Source organism: Vigna unguiculata, chromosome 9 (genome assembly GCF_037176805.1).
Source record: "Vigna unguiculata cultivar grain cowpea cultivar isolate G323 ecotype 2 chromosome 9, ASM3717680v1, whole genome shotgun sequence".
NCBI classification, from domain to species: domain Eukaryota; kingdom Viridiplantae; phylum Streptophyta; class Magnoliopsida; order Fabales; family Fabaceae; genus Vigna; species Vigna unguiculata.
Window position 1 is genome coordinate 46093644 of NC_140800.1, and position 16994 is coordinate 46110637.

Genomic DNA, 16994 nt, shown 5'->3' on the forward strand with positions numbered 1-16994 from the left:
ATCAGTGGGTTGGGTGCTTCATGGTGGAAGGAGTTGCGGTGCTTCTTGACTGAAGTTGATTGATAATATAAAGTTTATACTATAAGTGTATTTAAATTAAATTGTATAAAGTTATGTTTTTTAATATATCCTTATTTTTTACTTTCACTGTGTATTGTAAATGGTGGAAAAGTTATGAACATCTTCTCCTGTATCAGCATAATCCTTGAAATATCAGTTGAGGAGAATTAATATAAGGCTACAAGATGAAAGGTACAAAACGAAAACATGAATGAGACAAGTTTAAAAATACTAGTGTGCAGCACTAAATGTAAGAATCCTCGAACAGAACAGAACACTTATTTAACTGTTCTTTTGAGTCACCAACTCGTAATTCTATAAATGTCAATCACAGAGAACGCATTTATGAGATAAGTCAGTACAATAGCATAATAGACATTATTTGTCACAAGAACTCTGTCACAAGAATATCCTCGCAATTTTTCATCAAATGCCATACAGGCTCCACTATTCATCACATCACCCATTCATTTCTGACCACCATTGTATGAAGTTCTTATTAGATTACTGATGTATTTTAGAAAGGAAAATTACCTTTTGATAATTTTTCTTTTACAAACTTAACAAACCTTCTAAAAAGTAGAATTAAAGTAAATAAATTTTTATTTTTTAATTAAAATAAAACAATAAAATAATAGTTTTTTATCTAAATAGAAAAGTTTGTTAAAACTTTGTTAAAAACACTTTATTATCTATAATATCTATAATATATATATATATATATATATATATATATATATATATATATATATATATTACCTTCTTGATTATATTTAATCAAGGAAAGTTTAAATCCCAGTTGGTTCTAACTAATTCACATTAGTAATTATTATAAAACTCTTTTTTCAATCAAATTTCCAATTTTTTAATTATTGCACTTTAAAATTCAATATTAGTTTGATGCTCAGAAGTATATTTATTTCTATTAGTTGCAGTAAATTATTATTGTCTAACTGTTGAATAAAATATAAATATATAAAGTTAATAATTTAAAAATTAAAAGCCATATGAAACAAGATAATATTACATAAAAAATTCACAAATTTATATTTATTTCTTTACAAAATTTTGAACAATTTTTTCAATTGTTAAATTTGCACATTCAACGTTAGAATAATGTAATGATATTTGAGAACTTTATAATAATAGAAATAAAAGTAAGCAAAATAATTTTTAAACATTATTATAATAAAAAGTTGGCAAATCGATAAAGAGAATGTTTACAGCATAAACGGTATACGAACCCTAAAAACAAAGAGACACCTGTCCTCATCATTCCTCTTACGTGGCGACAAATTTGTGAGGTGTCAGCACCTTTTCGAGCCACGTGCTGGTGTGGAATTACATGCATATATTCACCGCCACGTAGCTGAGGTTATATAACAAGGCGCACACAGTGTAAAGAAGGTATGTTACGTAGAAGTTGAAGAAGACAAATTGAAATGGCTGAAGCACAACTACGAGACCAGCATGGGAACCCTATCCCACTCACCGATCAGCACGGTAACCCCGTTGTATTAACCGACGAGCACGGCAACCCCGTTCACGTCACCGGCGTCGCAACCACTGCTACCCCCGCCGCCACTGCAGGTTCAGGGTTTGGGACCTACGGTGGTCCTGGTGCAACCGCAGTAACAACCACCGTGTCGGATCTCATAACAACCCAACCAAGGGACACTAGAGAGCTTCGTCGTTCCTCTAGTTCTAGCTCTAGCTCGGTATGCACCTATCGTTTTCTTTTCTTCTCTACTTTAATCGTTTTATAGTTTTACACAGATTGTTGAATCTAAAAAACTTGTAACGTGTATGAATTTGTAGTCTGAGGATGATGGACAAGGTGGGAGGAGGAAGAAGGGAGTGAAGGATAAAATAAAAGAGAAGCTTCCAGGGAGGAAGAATATGGATCAGCAGCATTCACCAACAACAACCACAACTACTACCGCTGCTACTGGTGTTCCCGCTGCTACTGGTGTTCCACAACCAACCGCCACAAACCCTAACCCTAACCCTAATCACCATGAGCATCACAAGAAGGGCATAATGGAGAAGATCAAAGAAAAATTGCCTGGCCACCATAACCACTGAAAATCTCTCTCTGTGGGTCTGTGTGTTCTGATCTAGTTTGAGTAGTGATTTAATAATTAATTAATTAACTAGTTGTTATTATAGGTTTGTATTATGTGTCGTGAGTGATTATTAATTAATTAATTAAGTACGTAGTTTTATTATATATGCTCTGTATTATGTGACGTGGCCATCTTTTAAATCATGTACGTGAGGGTGTATTTTATTTAGTTTTCAAATGCTGTGTGTTATTATTGTCATTAACAAGGTTTGGGATTCCACTCATTTTTATTTTTTGATGGTATGGTATTGGATATATATTTTAATTAACTAAAGAAGCAAGCTTCATAATTTCCATAAATGCAAATGAGTTATTTTTTAAGGAGTTATATAAAGAATATATGGTACTATAATAATACCTAAATATGTTCTTGGTGCTTTTATATAGTGAGATTTCAGCATTCTAATTCGTTTACGAGGATTAAATAGCGAATTTAGTTATACTTGTAGAATAAATAATTTTGTTGTCAGAATGAAGAAAATAACAAAAAAAAATTAAAGTAATTTTTAAAAGTTTAAGCAAAAACTAATTTAAAGTGAATAAATTATTTCTACGTTAAAAGCGTGAGTTTATGGAAGCTTTTTCGGAAGAAGGAAATAAAATAAATATATCTGAGTCTTTGAAAATGATAAATAAATAAAAACGAAAGGTCAAAAAAAAAAAACCCTGACAATTATTTTTATATAAGATATCAATAGTTGAACGTATATGTTAAAACTTAACTTATTTATTACAAATCTAAAATATAGATATATTTATAAACTTTAAGTATAATGTAAAAGAAATTATTATTCATCATAATTAATTATACAAACTAGTTAAGCATTATGTTCTCATCAACAATATTGCAGTTGCAAAAGAGGGGAAAATAACTCTTAAAAATTTGTTTGCACTAAAAATTATTTAATTCTCTCAAGAAAAGGTATTTAAATATCTCGTAGAAGAAAACGGATAGTTAATTGAAACGACCACGTTTTGATTTTGAATGAACAGCAAGATTAAAGAGACATGGAAAACCCTTGTTTGTTTCTCATACGTGAGGTATCTGCTACCGTTGAAGCATGTGTTGTTTTTTAAGAGATTGAGAGAGTTTGAGTTTGAGTTTGAGTTCGAGATTGATTTTTGGTCGTTAATTGCAGAGCAATGTTCTCACAGTGCCATTTTCTCTCTCACTCTCACTCGCCAGTACCCAATTCTTTTCTCCCCCCAACCTTCCGTCTCAGAGCCATGGCGGCTCACACTACGCCTCTTCAGCTTAATCGATTCGCCGAGGTCGGTAACACAGTCGCCGATGCTGCCGGAGAAGTTATCCGCAAATACTTCAGGAAGAACTTCGACGTTATTCACAAACATGATCTCAGTCAGTTACCTGTTCTCTTTTCTTGTTTCATTTTAATCCCTTTCACTTTTATAACGTTTCTTGTTTTCTTTATTTGAATGCTTATGTTCTGCCCTTTTACATGATGTTGCAGGTCCAGTAACCATTGCAGATCGATCGGCTGAGGAGGCTATGGTTTCAATTATACAAGAAAATTTTCCTTCCCATGCAATGTAATTATTTAATCTTATCATTTTCTTGCCGTTGCCGACTAATTGTGTGGATTCCATTTTCATCGGGTTGAGTCTTGCAGCAACATTGCATGTCATTCAGTTCGTTGTAAGTCAATAGCTGAAATGCTAACATCATTGAAATAAAGTATTTGCTACTAGCCTGAAAGAATTACCCCCATTGAAATGAGTCAAGGGATTTTACTATTGGTTAACTTGAGTCTGTCAATGCTCCATAATTCTGGCCTCTTTAGATCGATAAATTTGTATTGTAATTATGCAATTTAACTTACAACTGAAACAACTAAACAGGAGAGTAGTGTATAATGCTTCTGTTTCCCGGTGCCTATGTGCATGAGTTATCAGCCAGCCGCATCCATTGAATAATCCATAAATGCAATAGTTTGGTAGATTCTGTGGACTGAAGCTCATTCGTGGATTTTTCACTGAATTTCAGTTATGGAGAGGAAAATGGGTGGAGGTGTAAAGAAAAGACTGCTGATTATGTTTGGGTATTAGATCCCATAGATGGGACAAAGAGTTTTATTACTGGTAATTTTCTTTCATGGTTTTTTTAATTATTATTGGGTGAGAGTTCCCAGATTTCACTTTGGCTCTGTTTGTTTTGTTTCCATTTCAGGGAAACCCGTATTTGGTACTCTCGTTGCTCTTCTACAAAATGGAATACCAGTAAGAGTCTCTTGCCACTTGAATGCGTATTAGACCCATTCACACTTTATTTTCCTTGAATCATCCCAAATTATTGCAGCTTTCTTACTTTAGAATGAAGAAAAACTGGATGTTCAATCATCTTCATATCTTAAATATTTTAAACAAAGCTGAGTCTTTTCTCTTTATACTTTACAATGTGAAAACAAATAAAAAGAAAATGATGCAAAATGTCAACATCAATCGATTTCAATTATTTCTGCTAACTGATACACTTATCTGATTGTAAGGGATACTTGGTATTTTTACCCACAAAGTGCATATGAAATTGAAATTGATCTTCTCATCATTCAGCTAATCAAGTCAAAAACTTTATGTTGTTGAGTTTGATTTCCTTTTCGATAGATCCTTGGCATAATTGATCAACCTGTGTTAAAAGAGAGGTGGATCGGGATAAGTGGAAAGAGAACTACACTGAATGGACAAGAAATATCTACCCGCACATGTGCAGACCTTTCTCAAGCATACTTGTATACTTTTCTTATTTTTCCTTAACAAACTTATTATGAATTCTTTCCTGATCTTGATTGGAAGAGAGAAAAGAAGCTGGTTACAAGAGTAGTTTACATTCTTTTTCATATTTGCAGCTTTAGACACGGCTAGCATAGGTCTACAAAAGCAGGTATAAAATCTAATTTCATTTCTTCCCTATATAGGTACACCACAAGCCCACATCTGTTTAGTGGAGATGCAGAAGAGGCATTCATCCGTGTTAGAAGCAAGGTCGGTTTCATTTTTAACATAAAGGGACTACATGATATCATAAAAGGATGAAATATTTAGTCAATATTAGTTTGAGGCCTGTTTTCTTTCCCAATCTTAAGGTTGTTTAGTTTCCAACTGAAGCATTGCATTGATCACAAGTTCAAATCAAACAGGGTTAGTGGACATTTATCCACTTGTCCACCTCTAATTTAATTTTAAAACCTATACATATTATTTGCATCACCTTTTTCGTCGTTTCAAAGTCAGCCTTCTGAACTACTCAGATATCACAGAAAATGTGAATGTAAGACACCAGAGTAACTTGGACTTTTTACATTTCTGACTCAGTTAGCAATATTACGTTGCCTGTCTTCTGCTTTGTTATGTCTCTATGTAAATTAACATCTAACTTTTCTAAGAAGACTACATCAAGCAGTATTGCCAAAATGAAAATTTTCTGTTTTCCAAAATATTATTGTCATCAAGTTATTATTTTTTGCACGTTTACAGGTTAAAATTCCATTATACGGCTGTGACTGCTATGCATATGCTCTTTTGTCTTCTGGTTTTGTGGATCTTGTTGTTGAGTCTGGTTTGAAGGTATGCTGCACTCTCACCTTTAGTTGCGTGTTTAACTTTTGACCCATGTAGAGATAAAGACCCCAAGATGGTTAAAACAATTTTTGTTTGTTAAATTTTGAATTTCAGCCGTACGATTTTCTTGCACTAGTACCCGTTATTGAAGGTGCTGGAGGTGTCATAACTGATTGGAAAGGAGATAAACTGTTTTGGGAGGCTTCTCCACTTTCAATCGCGACAAGTATACCCTTTCGTCTAATTCTAATATCATTCGTAGTTGCTTTTCTTGGTTTTCTGCCACCTTTATAAAAATGAAACCCTACGAATTTTTTATGACTTATACAATATCACGTGACAGGTTTTAATGTTGTGGCTGCGGGTGACAAACAGATTCATCAACAAGCTCTAGATTCATTGCAATGGAAGTGATAGCTTGAATTAACCTTCGACAGGAATAATCTTCTCTAAAAATCGCGTCTTGGTTCAGATGTGTATGTATTATCATAACATTATTATTCGGCATTTATCTAAGTTGAAAACCGTGTACTCGGAATCTTGAGTGTCTTGCTGAAATTAATCTCTTTCTCAGTTGGATGGATTCATGAACTCTTCAAACCTGATAAACAAGTTCAAAATTCGACATATAAACAATTTGAAAACTCGAATTTGAACGGTTTCAAAATTAAAGAAACTCACGTCTTCCACTCGTTTTCTAACTTGTCCTAGGGGTTATGGTAATATGGTAATTTTATGTAATTTAATGATGCTGTCAAAGTAAACCAGATTATCAAATTCTTGTTCTATCACTGAACACAATGGGCTGGACAATTTAGTGACAAACTGTGCAGACACCAGAAAAACATCTTGTGCTGAGTGCTAACAACAATTTGATTTTAATGGCTGCTCGATCCCAGGTTCTTTGCTTCAATCAGTTTGCGCACAGCCTGAAGGATCACAAAGTAAAAAGCATTAAGGGTATATTATAAATGTGGGTCAAAATTACATTCTTTTATCAAGTGTAAGCACTTCACCTTCATGAAATCTATATTAATCGCATAATCCCGGAGTTCACGAATAGCGAACATACCAGCTTCAGTGCAAACATTACGAAGATCAGCACCATTGAATCCCTGAAGTCAAACAAAAAACCATTAGGAAAAGAATGCAAAATAACACTTTCAATATGCATGCATACCTCAGAAATATTAGCAACTGCTTCATAGTCAATTTTGCCCTGTTTTGCAACTCCAGCAGCATGGATTTTGAGGATTTGCATCCTTGAGTGCTTATTTGGTAATGGTATTTCTACTTGCCTATCAAGTCGACCCGGGCGAAGAAGTGCTGGATCAAGAATATCACGCCTATTTGTAGCCATAATGACTTTCACCTGGATAAGAATACAACATCAAAATTTAACAAATACTAAAAACCCTATTCATTATGAACCATAAACAAACAACAGCAGCATCACCTTTTCTAGCTCATTAAATCCATCCATCTGGTCAAGCAGCTCCATGAGGGTTCTTTGAATTTCACGATCAGCAACTGAGCTCATCTTCAAACGTCGTCCACCAATGGCGTCGATCTCATCCATGAATATGATGCAAGGCTAAACAAAAGGATGCAAACAGTAATAATCAATTTCAGATAAGCATGAAAAAAAAGTTCATTTTTCAGCAATGGAAGTTTCCAACACCTGATGATCGCGTGCATATCTAAACATGTTCCTAATCAATCCTGAGCCTTCACCAAGATATTTAACCGCAAGAGCACTACCTACAATCCGAAATATAAAAAAGAAAGTACACTTTTTTTATGGAAAACCCCATTAAGCACTTGTAAAAAGCACAGAGAACAGAATACAAGTATTGAACATTCAAGAATTTAGCATCTGTATTGCTGGCTATTGCTCTCGCTAAGAGTGTCTTCCCAGTTCCAGGAGGTCCATAAAGAAGAACACCCTGCGTTGTATGCGAGAAACATATTATTCAGTAGTTTTTCTCTTTTAACAAATCCATGATTCAACATAAAATGCTTCCAAAATTAAACATCCATATAGTGAACATACCTTGGGGGTTCTGATTCCAACCTTCTGAAAAATCTCAGGATTCACTAAAGGCAGTTCTATGGCTTCCCTGAGCTCTCGAATCTGATCTGAAAGCCCTCCAAGTGCAGCGTAGCTAACATTTCCCGGGTCTTCAACAATCATATTTTGTATCTCAGGTTCAACCTGGCACATGATGAATAAAACAGTAGCATATGCACGCATAAATGTCATCAAAGTACTGTAAAATAATAACGATCCCAGCACAATCAACCATCCAACCCAAGAACAATAGATTATGGAGATGTATACTTGGCGGGGAAGAATTCCCATGATGGTCAGCGTGATCTTGTGAAGGAAAACTCTTGTTTCTTCAGTTATCTTCTCCTTCTCCAGCTTCCTATCATAGCCAACTATAAATCTAAATCCAGCTTCTGATTCTACAATAACTGAAAAGATTCAAAAATCTTAATTACATTGCTTAATCCATCTCTAACCAATCCCCCAAACAAGTGTTATAGCATCAAATAATAAACTATTTCTTGAATCTTGAACGTAGAAAACAAGTTATATGCATGCATGCATGAGTATGTATGCTTACAGCGTTCACTGCCATTAGGCCTTACAACACGACCAACGAAAAAACCAGCACCCTCCAAGTACCTGAGCTCTTGCTCAGTTTTCGCAATTTTTCTCTTTAAACCCTCCTCCCACAATCTCGCTGAGTACAACGCAATTCCAAACCAAATAACATCAAAAGAATGAAAAAGATTTGAAACTCTGCATAAACGTGAAGGTGAAAAAAGATAAAGAAAAGAAAAGGGGTTGGTCGGGGACCGCAAATTCTTAGGCCTTTCATAGCTCCGCGAAGGAGAAGCTTTTCGAAATACCGAATCTCCGCCGAACGATGTCGTGCAGTTTCATCTGACATCTCGCAGTTACAGCAACAACCAACAACCCATTAACTAAACAACTCTCTCTTCTGTGTTACTCTTTCGTCTTCGCAAAAACAATTTGGAATCATATTTAAAGAAAGTTACATTCAAATAATAAATGTATTCTTTTCTTCTTCTCTTCTTCAATTCCTTTCATGATGAAAAATTATATTTCTTTTTTGTTATGGGAAAAATGCCTGTTTTACATGATTAAATAATTTTAAATATAAGTATTACGTAAAATAATATATATTATAATAAATAATTATTTTTTTTGTGTAAATTATGTTTTACTTTTATAATAACTTTTTTAAATTAGTACATAATCATGATTTGATTTATAAATAATTAAAACATGTTTCAAATATTAAATTACACTTCTTTTATTAAATTGATTTGTTAAACTCATTCTTATTTAAATTAGTATGTAAAATTAAGGTTTGTCAAGAAAGGGTGTGTGTTTCAGTGTATGCCAAGGAATCATAAAGCTGCCATGGATATGGTTAGCACATTCATATTTTGATATCATTTTTTCTTATTATCATTTGACATCGTTCTCCTCGTAACTATTTATTTTCTTTCTTTTTTTCTAAAAATATAAAAATTAATTTTTGTTAAAGACTATTTTATCTTTATATAAATTCTCAAATAATCGTCAAATGAGATAATGTAAAATAACTTTTTCTATATGCTTATATTCTAGTTTAAATTATACGACATTTTTTTTTTCATATTACAATTACGGAATTCATTCTTAGATCTGTTATCAGATGCTTAACTTTTCAATTGTTTGTCTATTTCAATCTACCTACTTTTATATCCAAATTCCTTTTTTTAATATTAAATGGTTAAAAATGATTGTACATCACAGCATTAAATTTTTTTAACTATGAATCTAAAATACAATTTATATTTTAAAAATAATTATAAATTTATTATATATTTAAAAGTATCACTGTTTGTTCATTGGTGCATATTTTGATTTGCACATGTGGGGTGGTGCAGGAGCATGCTAAAATCAGAAACGAAGAGAAAAAGAGGGTAGAGAGAGCTTCAGAAACATGCATTTCAGCCAAAAATAGTAGCATCTTGAATGATCAAGAGGAAGTATAGAAAAAATGTTGTCATAACCATGAATGAGTGAAGACTTTATTCCAAAATCTAAAATATTTATTCAATCCCAAACCAAAGCCTTTCCTTCCCAAATGAGCGTCTGAGACCACATTTTCATCTTCCGTTGCCTCTCTTGAACATGGACCAAGAAATTGACAATTTGATAATGAACATGGGTTCTCTTGGAACCAGCTTTCCACAAAAGTAAGTTAAGATTTTCTTTCTGAAGAATATATGTCTATCGGACACTGATATTTTGACACCATTTTTTTTTTTCATAACTATTTACTTTCTTTTCTTTCTAAAAATATAAAAATTGACTTTTGTAAAAACTATTTTATCTTTATACAAGTTGTCAAACGGTGTCAAACAACGTTTTTCTATATCTATATCGATGAATATGTGTTTTCTGTGTTTGAAAATTTGATTGCATGCATGCACAGGAGAGGATTATCTAGGTATTATTCTGGAAAATCAAGATCATTTGTTTGCATGGAAGATGTACACTCAGTGGAGGATTTGAAGAAACCAGAACACTCTGATTCAAAGAAAAGGAAGAAACGTTCTCACAGGAAGGAACTGCTGAACCTTGCTCCATCTCCTTGCCGAAGGGCACCAAGTTGCACTCAATTAAGCACTCCATACGTCAACGTTTAGCATTTTATTTACTCCAAATTCCAATTTTGTAGCTCAAACTCATTCCATATGCTACCTTCCTATGATGCTATGTATATATTGATTTCATTCATTTTACTTTACTATTCAAGCCAAAAAAACTGTTCACGCTTGAATGTGGTTTTTTCTGTATTACACTAGAAAATTCAAATAACAATCTATTATCCAGTTTTTTCCCATCCTTTTTCCTTGCTATTGCTGCAGCAATTCAAATAAACACCTTCTTTCTTCACATAATCTCATGTTATCAACATGTAATAATATATATTACAATATATATACATATATATATATATATATATATATATATATATATATAATAAGACTTGTCTGTATCATTAGTTACCCTGATTTATATTTTCATGTGAACTGGACTTCTATTTTCTTTAATTTATGTTTCTCCACTTTTTAACTCTGCCAAAATTCATCTTCTGTTCATTCTTTTCTATCCAGATATTTAATTGTAAAGATACAGAGGCTTAATCGATTCTTTAAAAACTAAAATAATTGATTCTGTAAAAATTTAGAAACTTAGCTAATTTGTTAAACTTTCATGTTCCATGTAAGTTTCTAAGGATGGAGCTTCTGTAATAGCTGCAATTCCGATTCCTTCAATTATCTTTCTCTGTTATAAAGAAACCAAGGCATGAGGAAAACAATTTTTCTTTGAGAACTCTACGAATTCCCACCATTCATTCAGATTGCAGAGTCTAACAGTAGAAAGCAGAATCACACTGAGAAAAACTACTAAGCCAAACCAGTGATAAATGGTCTATTTCTATTCTTAATACACAACAAAAATTCATGGTGTCTGATAATGCATGTTACTGACCCAACCTAATGGAAAAAAAAGGCTTTTTTATTGCCATGTGTTTCTTAATTTTTTCATTGCAGAAATAGGCCTAATATTAATGTTTCCTTCTACACATTAATCATGAGTTATAGATCTTCCCAAAAAATTTCAGGATATCGTACAACTGTTTTTTGTCAGTCCTATCATCCCTTGAGGGACCACTGAGTTCCTTCTGTCACTAGTTGTCTGCAAACTGGTCCCAACATCAGCACTTACCATTCACAGAATGGTCTCAACAGATTATCATCATACAACAAAATCATGTAACATATGAGGTGAACTGAACCTCTGACGCTGGTTTCCAGCACCAACGTGCTCAAGTTCTGCTGTCTGTACTCCAACTGCAGAAGCTGCAGCTGCGAAACTGAGATGGCTCTCACCAGCCAAAAAATTACCTCCTTCACAGTGCTGTAAACCCAATGTTAGAGACACTCCACTTCCTGACTTGAAGCTCTCAAACTCTGACATTTGGCACGTTGAACCAACTGCCATAAACCTTTCATTACTAGCTCCATCAGATTGAACCACCATGTTATCAGAGAAGAGACCACAATTATCAAAATTTGGCCTTTTCTCCTCTATCAGCTTTCCTGACCTGTGTTCGGTTTCAACCTCATGACTAGTTAATCCAGTGGAAGCCATGATTTTTGTATCAAGAACTTGATCGTATCCAAGGTCCTTAACTTGTCCACCACCATGATTTGTATCGGTTAACATTGGACTTTGACAGTGCTGTGAATCATCAACCGTGTCATTGGAGATCTTGACATCACTTCTTGTTGCCTTGGAGACATTTTCAGATGAAGAAGTTGAGTCCATGTCCACATCAGAAACATCTTGCTTGTACATATCCTCAATCATAGGCTTCCATAGACGCACACGTGCATTTATGAACCAATTTGAGACCTAATTCAAGCAAATTTCAAATACATAAAAACATCATAAACTCTATAGTTCTTTCAAATCAGTAATCTCAAGCAACAAGAGAGGCACAAAGAAGCACAATGAATCAAGTTGGTAAAAGTATTTTGTTTTTGCACCTGACTTCGGGTCAAGCCGGTCTGTCTTGCTAGCATGGTCTTTTCCGAATCCTTTGGATATCTGTGAAGAATAGAAAAAATGGCAACTATATTAAACAACCCCAATGATCTTGGATCCAAAAGTTAAAAAAAAAAAAAAACAGAAGATCAAGGTTGATATGAGAGGGTTTACGGATGAAGGAAATGCTCAAAAAGCCATGAGCGGAGAATTGAAACAGAGCTTTCTGGAAGCCCCCTTTGCGGTCTCCATGCATGCTGCATCATACCAAGCTGCTGAAGAGCCCTCTGTTGTCGAACTTGATGGTCCACATACTTTAGTCTTGCCATTCCAACTCCCTTATTACTTTCAGAAGCGTCGTGCTCCCCAAGGCTCTTTTGTGTTGCACGAATTTGACCAGTGATTGAATCACGCAAACACCGAAAATGGCATGAAATGGTTTGTAGAGCAAGGGCCGTGTATGGTTTAGCTGCCCCACATCCTGCTACCACATCAAATGATGATACCACGTTCTGCATCTTCTGGTAATATTGTTTGTACCTACTGTCAACCTACACTATTTAACAGAATCATTGTTGCAAGAAAGAACAGAATCATTGTATCACATACATCATCTTAAGTACTAAATTACACAGAATAGAGGAAATAAGAATTAGTCATAAAAGATTTAATCAATTGTAAGGAGATCAGAAATTAAATTCCTTCTTTCACACCGCATGGCAGCACGCAAAAAGCTCGAAACAGATACAAAATTTGCACTTATATCACGTTGACATATTTCCTTTTCATACTTTAAGGTGCTTAAACCACTACTGAAATCATGAACACGAATATTTTGCAGTAAAGGAAAGAAAGGCAATCTCAATTATCACAGTTTAGAGTTTATTTAACAAAAGCTGACACAATGAACATAGACATCGGAGATGAGGAGTTTAAAATATTCAACTTGAGGAAGGTTACAGCCATCACAACACAATGAACAATCATATGAACAAAATGGTCTGAGAAAATGTTCAACCGAATGGAGAAATCAGAGATACCAAACAGTGGAAATGTTTATAAATAGGCTTTACCTCATCCAACATTGACAGGAGCTTTGCTAACTTCTTATGCAGATCTTGTTTTTCAGCATGTGAAAGCTCACAAGAGGAGTTACTGGCTGAGGCTTGAGAATTAGGCACAGCATTTGTAGATGGCCGTTCATTTTCCAGGAGCTCACCACCCTCCTTAGAATTCTTCGCAGAGTTCTCATGTGTTCCGTGACTTCTTGTATCAGGTCTTTTCATAGCTTGTCGGATATCAACAACTTCATCAAGCAGTTGTTGCACTGCCTTGAGATATTTGGAGCTAGGAACCGTTCTTCCAACACTAGAAATTCCATGAAATGAAAAATCTGCTTTGTTCAAATCATGACTAGCTTCAGGTAACACAGGAGGAAAATTTTCAGAATGTCTAGAAGATCCATTTTGGTAGACCTCGTTGGCTGAAAGCGATGGATTTCCACCCAAGAACGAATCAAAATTTGAGCAATGATTCCTATCATGGACAGAAGGCAGTTGAATTCCTGAGGGCATGTGGGTTCCAAGGCTTAGAGATAATCCCTGCCCCTGCAAGTTCTGTCCATCCATAGATTGTCTTACCAACATCTCACTTCTACCGAAATCATGAACCCCAATTTGGTATCCACCAATATTAGCCAATATTTCTTGCTGCTCAGCGGTGGAATTTGATGGAACCACAAAGCAATTGCTTTGCTGCTGAGAATTTCCAGGTAATGCTTCAGAATATGAACCAGAGTTCATATACAACAGTGTCATATTGCTTGGCAAAATTGGTGTCTCCGGATACGAATTATGCAAAGGCTCCCTAAGACACAGCATAGGCACCGCACCCCTTTGATTACTTGAACATGGGTAGTAAGTTGTCATAATTTTAGGCAGACTATAAGTAAAAACCGTAACCGTAAACTATGAACCATGAAACACAGTCTATGTTGTTAACTAAATGAGACAAATACTGTCTGAACTCTTCTCATTCCCTCCTAGAAGTCACAAATTGGTGGTTGCTGCTGAGTTTGGAACTTAAGATTGCTCCTGAAATGAACTAATTGTTGCGCAGCAGTAACATAACCATTACATAGCATGTCACCAACACCATGCTTCAATTGCAGATCTTCAATCCCAGGCGCACCAGGCACTACACATGATAATTAAGCTTCAAAAGGAAGAAACTAAAATCTAAAGTCAGCTAAACAAAACCACATTCATGTAAAAGTTTTCCTAACAGAGGTCGCTTGGAAAGAGAAAGATGCAGAGAGGACCAAAGTTTGGTTTCTCAACTCAATTCCAGAAAAAATAAAGCAAGCTTTTGTTTGCCATGAAAGAGAGGCACACAGGAAGGACTTACACAGGGTTGCAGAGGATAAGAAACAGAGAACATGAAGCTATGCTGCTGCAACTGGTTTGTTAGTCTTTAGTTGGAAGCTGAAAGGAAGTGCAACATTAAAAGTTGAACTCAACATCTCATAATGTGAAACAAGAATGAGTGAGTTGAGTGAGAACAGAGAAAGAAAAGAAAGAAGAAGGTTGTGTTGTGTGAATGGTGGGAGAGAAGAGAAGAAGGATGAAGAAAAAGAAAGAAGAAGATAAGAGTGAGTGAGTGAGTGAGGAGGGAAAGGGAATTAGCACATAGAACAGTGTGAAGGTGATTTGACATAATGCTGCCCTGTCTTTGGGATTGGTGCAGAATCACTGTTGGTTTTGAAGCAGTTTCAAACAAACAAGTAAAAACATTACACCATCATGTTTATACAGATATTAAACTAAACAAAAAAATAACAATTTATATGTTAATAAAATGAAGATTTTTTAGATTATTATTTCACAATCTTACAAGTAAGTTACTATTAAATTACCTTTAGTTATGGAAGCCTACAAATCATAATAAAGTAGAAAAGATTTTCTACCAAATTAAGATTTTTCCGCATGCATGCGACAGCGTGACTCGATATCTTGTAAAAATAACATTATCTGTATTCTGTACAAATTTAATATAAATAAATAAGATTCCTCAAACAAAAAAGTTACCCAAAGATTTTAAATTGATATGTATTATTATAGGAAAAATTGAATAAACTTATTCAAGAAAATTTATATGCTGGGTGATACAGAAGAACCTATTCATGAAATACTATCATTTCCTAAGCTTTCTTTTTTTCTGTATTTCTTAAAAAATTTGAAATGTGTCTTATTTGTATTAAGACGGCAAAGGGTAAGTCTGAGAGACTTCCAAAATTAATATAAAAGATTTTCTACAGAAATTTATAAAAAACTACATAATTATTATGTAAAAAAATGTTTATTTAATTATTATATAGAAAACATCTATTGATTAAGCAAGGATGGTAATTGTTTGTACAAACAAACATGTGATTTATAATTATTATCACCAACATTAACAACAGTATTAAGAAAGAATAAATCTTTCAAATCAAATTACAATATAATATATATGACAACAGAAAATTAAAATAACTGAAGAATATTCAATTTTCAAATATAATTTACTTATTTATAATTAAAACTAATAGAATTTGTAAATCACAAATTTCATAAATAAGTATAACTAGATTTAATTAATTTGACTTAGATTGAATTCAATTAAACTAATCATCTCGATTAATTTAATTAATTATATATAACTTTTTATATTCACTTTCTAACAAAGATCCATAATATACTTTTCTTTTCCCTTCACCTATACATTAAAGAAAAAAAGAAGATAGATATACGATTATCACAATGGATCCTAATAATACCTATATCAATTTCTAGTATCTTAGTCACATTTTACTGTGTCAGTGAATCATTCCATAAATGACCTTACACCGTTTGTCCATGTTTATTTTTTCAACTTAAATATTAGTTCATTCAAATTAATAATAATTACATAAAAATAATATACAATACACTGATGAAAAATTGTTTGCTATAGTTATTTTAGTGATTTACTTATAAAGACACGGATTATTTTTTTTAAAATAATACTTTTTAAAAATAAATAAATAAATAAATAGATGTACTAAAATATTTTTTTTTCCAAATCTACCAATTACTTATAGTTTAAAATTTAGTTTTAAAAGTATAATTTTTAATTGAACTTTTTGTATCCGGTAACAGATTTTTTTTTTTTAAGCTGAACTTTTTGAAATCAAATTCAAAAGGATTTTTTTTTTTAAAGTGGGAAGGAAGACAAAATAATTAAAAACTAAAATTAAAATTATGAAAAGGTAATTTAAAATAATTAGCTAAAAATATTGATTTTAAATTATAATTAATAAAATAATAATTTAAAGGTGAATAAATTTTTATTTTGTAGTATAATTTGAAATTAAAATTTTTATCATTGATTTTTTATATATATATTATAGTAAAAACTAATTAAATAAATAATAAGAACAAAAATTATAGTGTTGTAATTTTGTTTTTCATTTTTCGTTCAATTTTTTACATAATAAAAAAAATATTTTACACTATATTGCAAAATATATTATTCACTCTTTTTTTAATTTTTTCTCTTAAAACAAATAAA

General features: G+C 33.1%; 5 protein-coding genes across 7 annotated transcripts; 3 read left to right on the top strand and 2 right to left on the bottom strand.

Moving 5' to 3' along the window:
- The first annotated feature begins 1457 nt into the window (after positions 1-1457).
- On the top strand, positions 1458-2409 carry LOC114163233 (uncharacterized). The gene is made up of 2 exons (XM_028047414.2): positions 1458-1778; positions 1879-2409. Exons 1-2 carry the CDS (start codon positions 1503-1505, stop codon positions 2143-2145), a joined length of 543 nt encoding a protein of 180 aa, XP_027903215.1. The 5' UTR covers positions 1458-1502; the 3' UTR covers positions 2146-2409.
- A 791-nt stretch (positions 2410-3200) lies between these two features.
- Positions 3201-6346, top strand: IMPL2 (inositol monophosphatase family protein). The gene is made up of 9 exons (XM_028047408.2): positions 3201-3545; positions 3658-3736; positions 4191-4285; positions 4374-4423; positions 4808-4932; positions 5119-5185; positions 5678-5767; positions 5876-5987; positions 6105-6346. Exons 1-9 carry the CDS (start codon positions 3329-3331, stop codon positions 6173-6175), a joined length of 906 nt encoding a protein of 301 aa, XP_027903209.1. The 5' UTR covers positions 3201-3328; the 3' UTR covers positions 6176-6346.
- Positions 6347-6498: 152 nt separating this feature from the next.
- Positions 6499-8721, bottom strand: LOC114163230 (26S proteasome regulatory subunit 10B homolog A-like). Its single transcript, XM_085666811.1, has 10 exons — positions 8681-8721; positions 8392-8570; positions 8103-8239; positions 7815-7976; positions 7610-7707; positions 7443-7518; positions 7218-7355; positions 6942-7133; positions 6778-6876; positions 6499-6690 (listed from the first exon to the last, which is right to left on the bottom strand). The coding sequence occupies exons 1-10, from the start codon at positions 8719-8721 to the stop codon at positions 6640-6642; spliced, it is 1173 nt and encodes a 390-aa protein (XP_085522937.1). The 3' UTR covers positions 6499-6639.
- Positions 8722-9917: 1196 nt separating this feature from the next.
- LOC146884003 (protein OXIDATIVE STRESS 3 LIKE 3-like) lies at positions 9918-10690 on the top strand. The gene is made up of 2 exons (XM_085666918.1): positions 9918-10042; positions 10282-10690. Exons 1-2 carry the CDS (start codon positions 9978-9980, stop codon positions 10493-10495), a joined length of 279 nt encoding a protein of 92 aa, XP_085523044.1. The 5' UTR covers positions 9918-9977; the 3' UTR covers positions 10496-10690.
- Positions 10691-11261: 571 nt separating this feature from the next.
- LOC114163227 (BEL1-like homeodomain protein 6) lies at positions 11262-15134 on the bottom strand. Of its 3 annotated transcripts, none has more exons than XM_028047405.2 (5): positions 14811-15134; positions 13478-14600; positions 12579-12955; positions 12407-12467; positions 11262-12272 (listed from the first exon to the last, which is right to left on the bottom strand). In XM_028047405.2, exons 2-5 carry the CDS (start codon positions 14330-14332, stop codon positions 11613-11615), a joined length of 1953 nt encoding a protein of 650 aa, XP_027903206.2. In that variant the 5' UTR covers positions 14333-14600; positions 14811-15134; the 3' UTR covers positions 11262-11612. The 3 variants fall into 3 exon arrangements, with proteins under 3 accessions (XP_027903206.2, XP_085523042.1, XP_027903207.2); XM_085666916.1 differs by having other exon boundaries at positions 13478-14618; XM_028047406.2 differs by having other exon boundaries at positions 13478-14634.
- Positions 15135-16994: the final 1860 nt, after the last annotated feature.

What these genes read in the sequence shown, in the direction of transcription:
- IMPL2 (XM_028047408.2), top strand. Translation starts at nt 3,329, where the DNA reads ATGTTCTCACAGTGCCATTTTCTCTCTCACTCTCACTCGCCAGTACCC. An exon ending in TTCTACAAAATGGAATACCA is followed by an intron (nt 4,424 to 4,807) that starts GTAAGAGTCTCT and finishes CCTTTTCGATAG; the next exon opens with ATCCTTGGCATAATTGATCA. An exon ending in TCATCCGTGTTAGAAGCAAG is followed by an intron (nt 5,186 to 5,677) that starts GTCGGTTTCATT and finishes GCACGTTTACAG; the next exon opens with GTTAAAATTCCATTATACGG.
- LOC114163230 (XM_085666811.1), bottom strand. Translation starts at nt 8,721, where the DNA reads ATGTCAGATGAAACTGCACGACATCGTTCGGCGGAGATTCG. An exon ending in GATATGCACGCGATCATCAG is followed by an intron (nt 7,356 to 7,442) that starts GTGTTGGAAACT and finishes CCTTTTGTTTAG; the next exon opens with CCTTGCATCATATTCATGGA. An exon ending in CAGTTGCTAATATTTCTGAG is followed by an intron (nt 6,877 to 6,941) that starts GTATGCATGCAT and finishes GTTTGACTTCAG; the next exon opens with GGATTCAATGGTGCTGATCT.
- LOC146884003 (XM_085666918.1), top strand. Translation starts at nt 9,978, where the DNA reads ATGGACCAAGAAATTGACAATTTGATAATGAACATGGGTTCTCTTGGA. An exon ending in GGAACCAGCTTTCCACAAAA is followed by an intron (nt 10,043 to 10,281) that starts GTAAGTTAAGAT and finishes ATGCATGCACAG; the next exon opens with GAGAGGATTATCTAGGTATT.
- LOC114163233 (XM_028047414.2), top strand. Translation starts at nt 1,503, where the DNA reads ATGGCTGAAGCACAACTACGAGACCAGCATGGGAACCCTATCCCACTC. An exon ending in CTAGTTCTAGCTCTAGCTCG is followed by an intron (nt 1,779 to 1,878) that starts GTATGCACCTAT and finishes ATGAATTTGTAG; the next exon opens with TCTGAGGATGATGGACAAGG.
- LOC114163227 (XM_028047405.2), bottom strand. Translation starts at nt 14,332, where the DNA reads ATGACAACTTACTACCCATGTTCAAGTAATCAAAGGGGTGCGGTGCCT. An exon ending in TTTGAGCATTTCCTTCATCC is followed by an intron (nt 12,468 to 12,578) that starts GTAAACCCTCTC and finishes TATTCTTCACAG; the next exon opens with ATATCCAAAGGATTCGGAAA. An exon ending in CCGGCTTGACCCGAAGTCAG is followed by an intron (nt 12,273 to 12,406) that starts GTGCAAAAACAA and finishes TGCTTGAATTAG; the next exon opens with GTCTCAAATTGGTTCATAAA.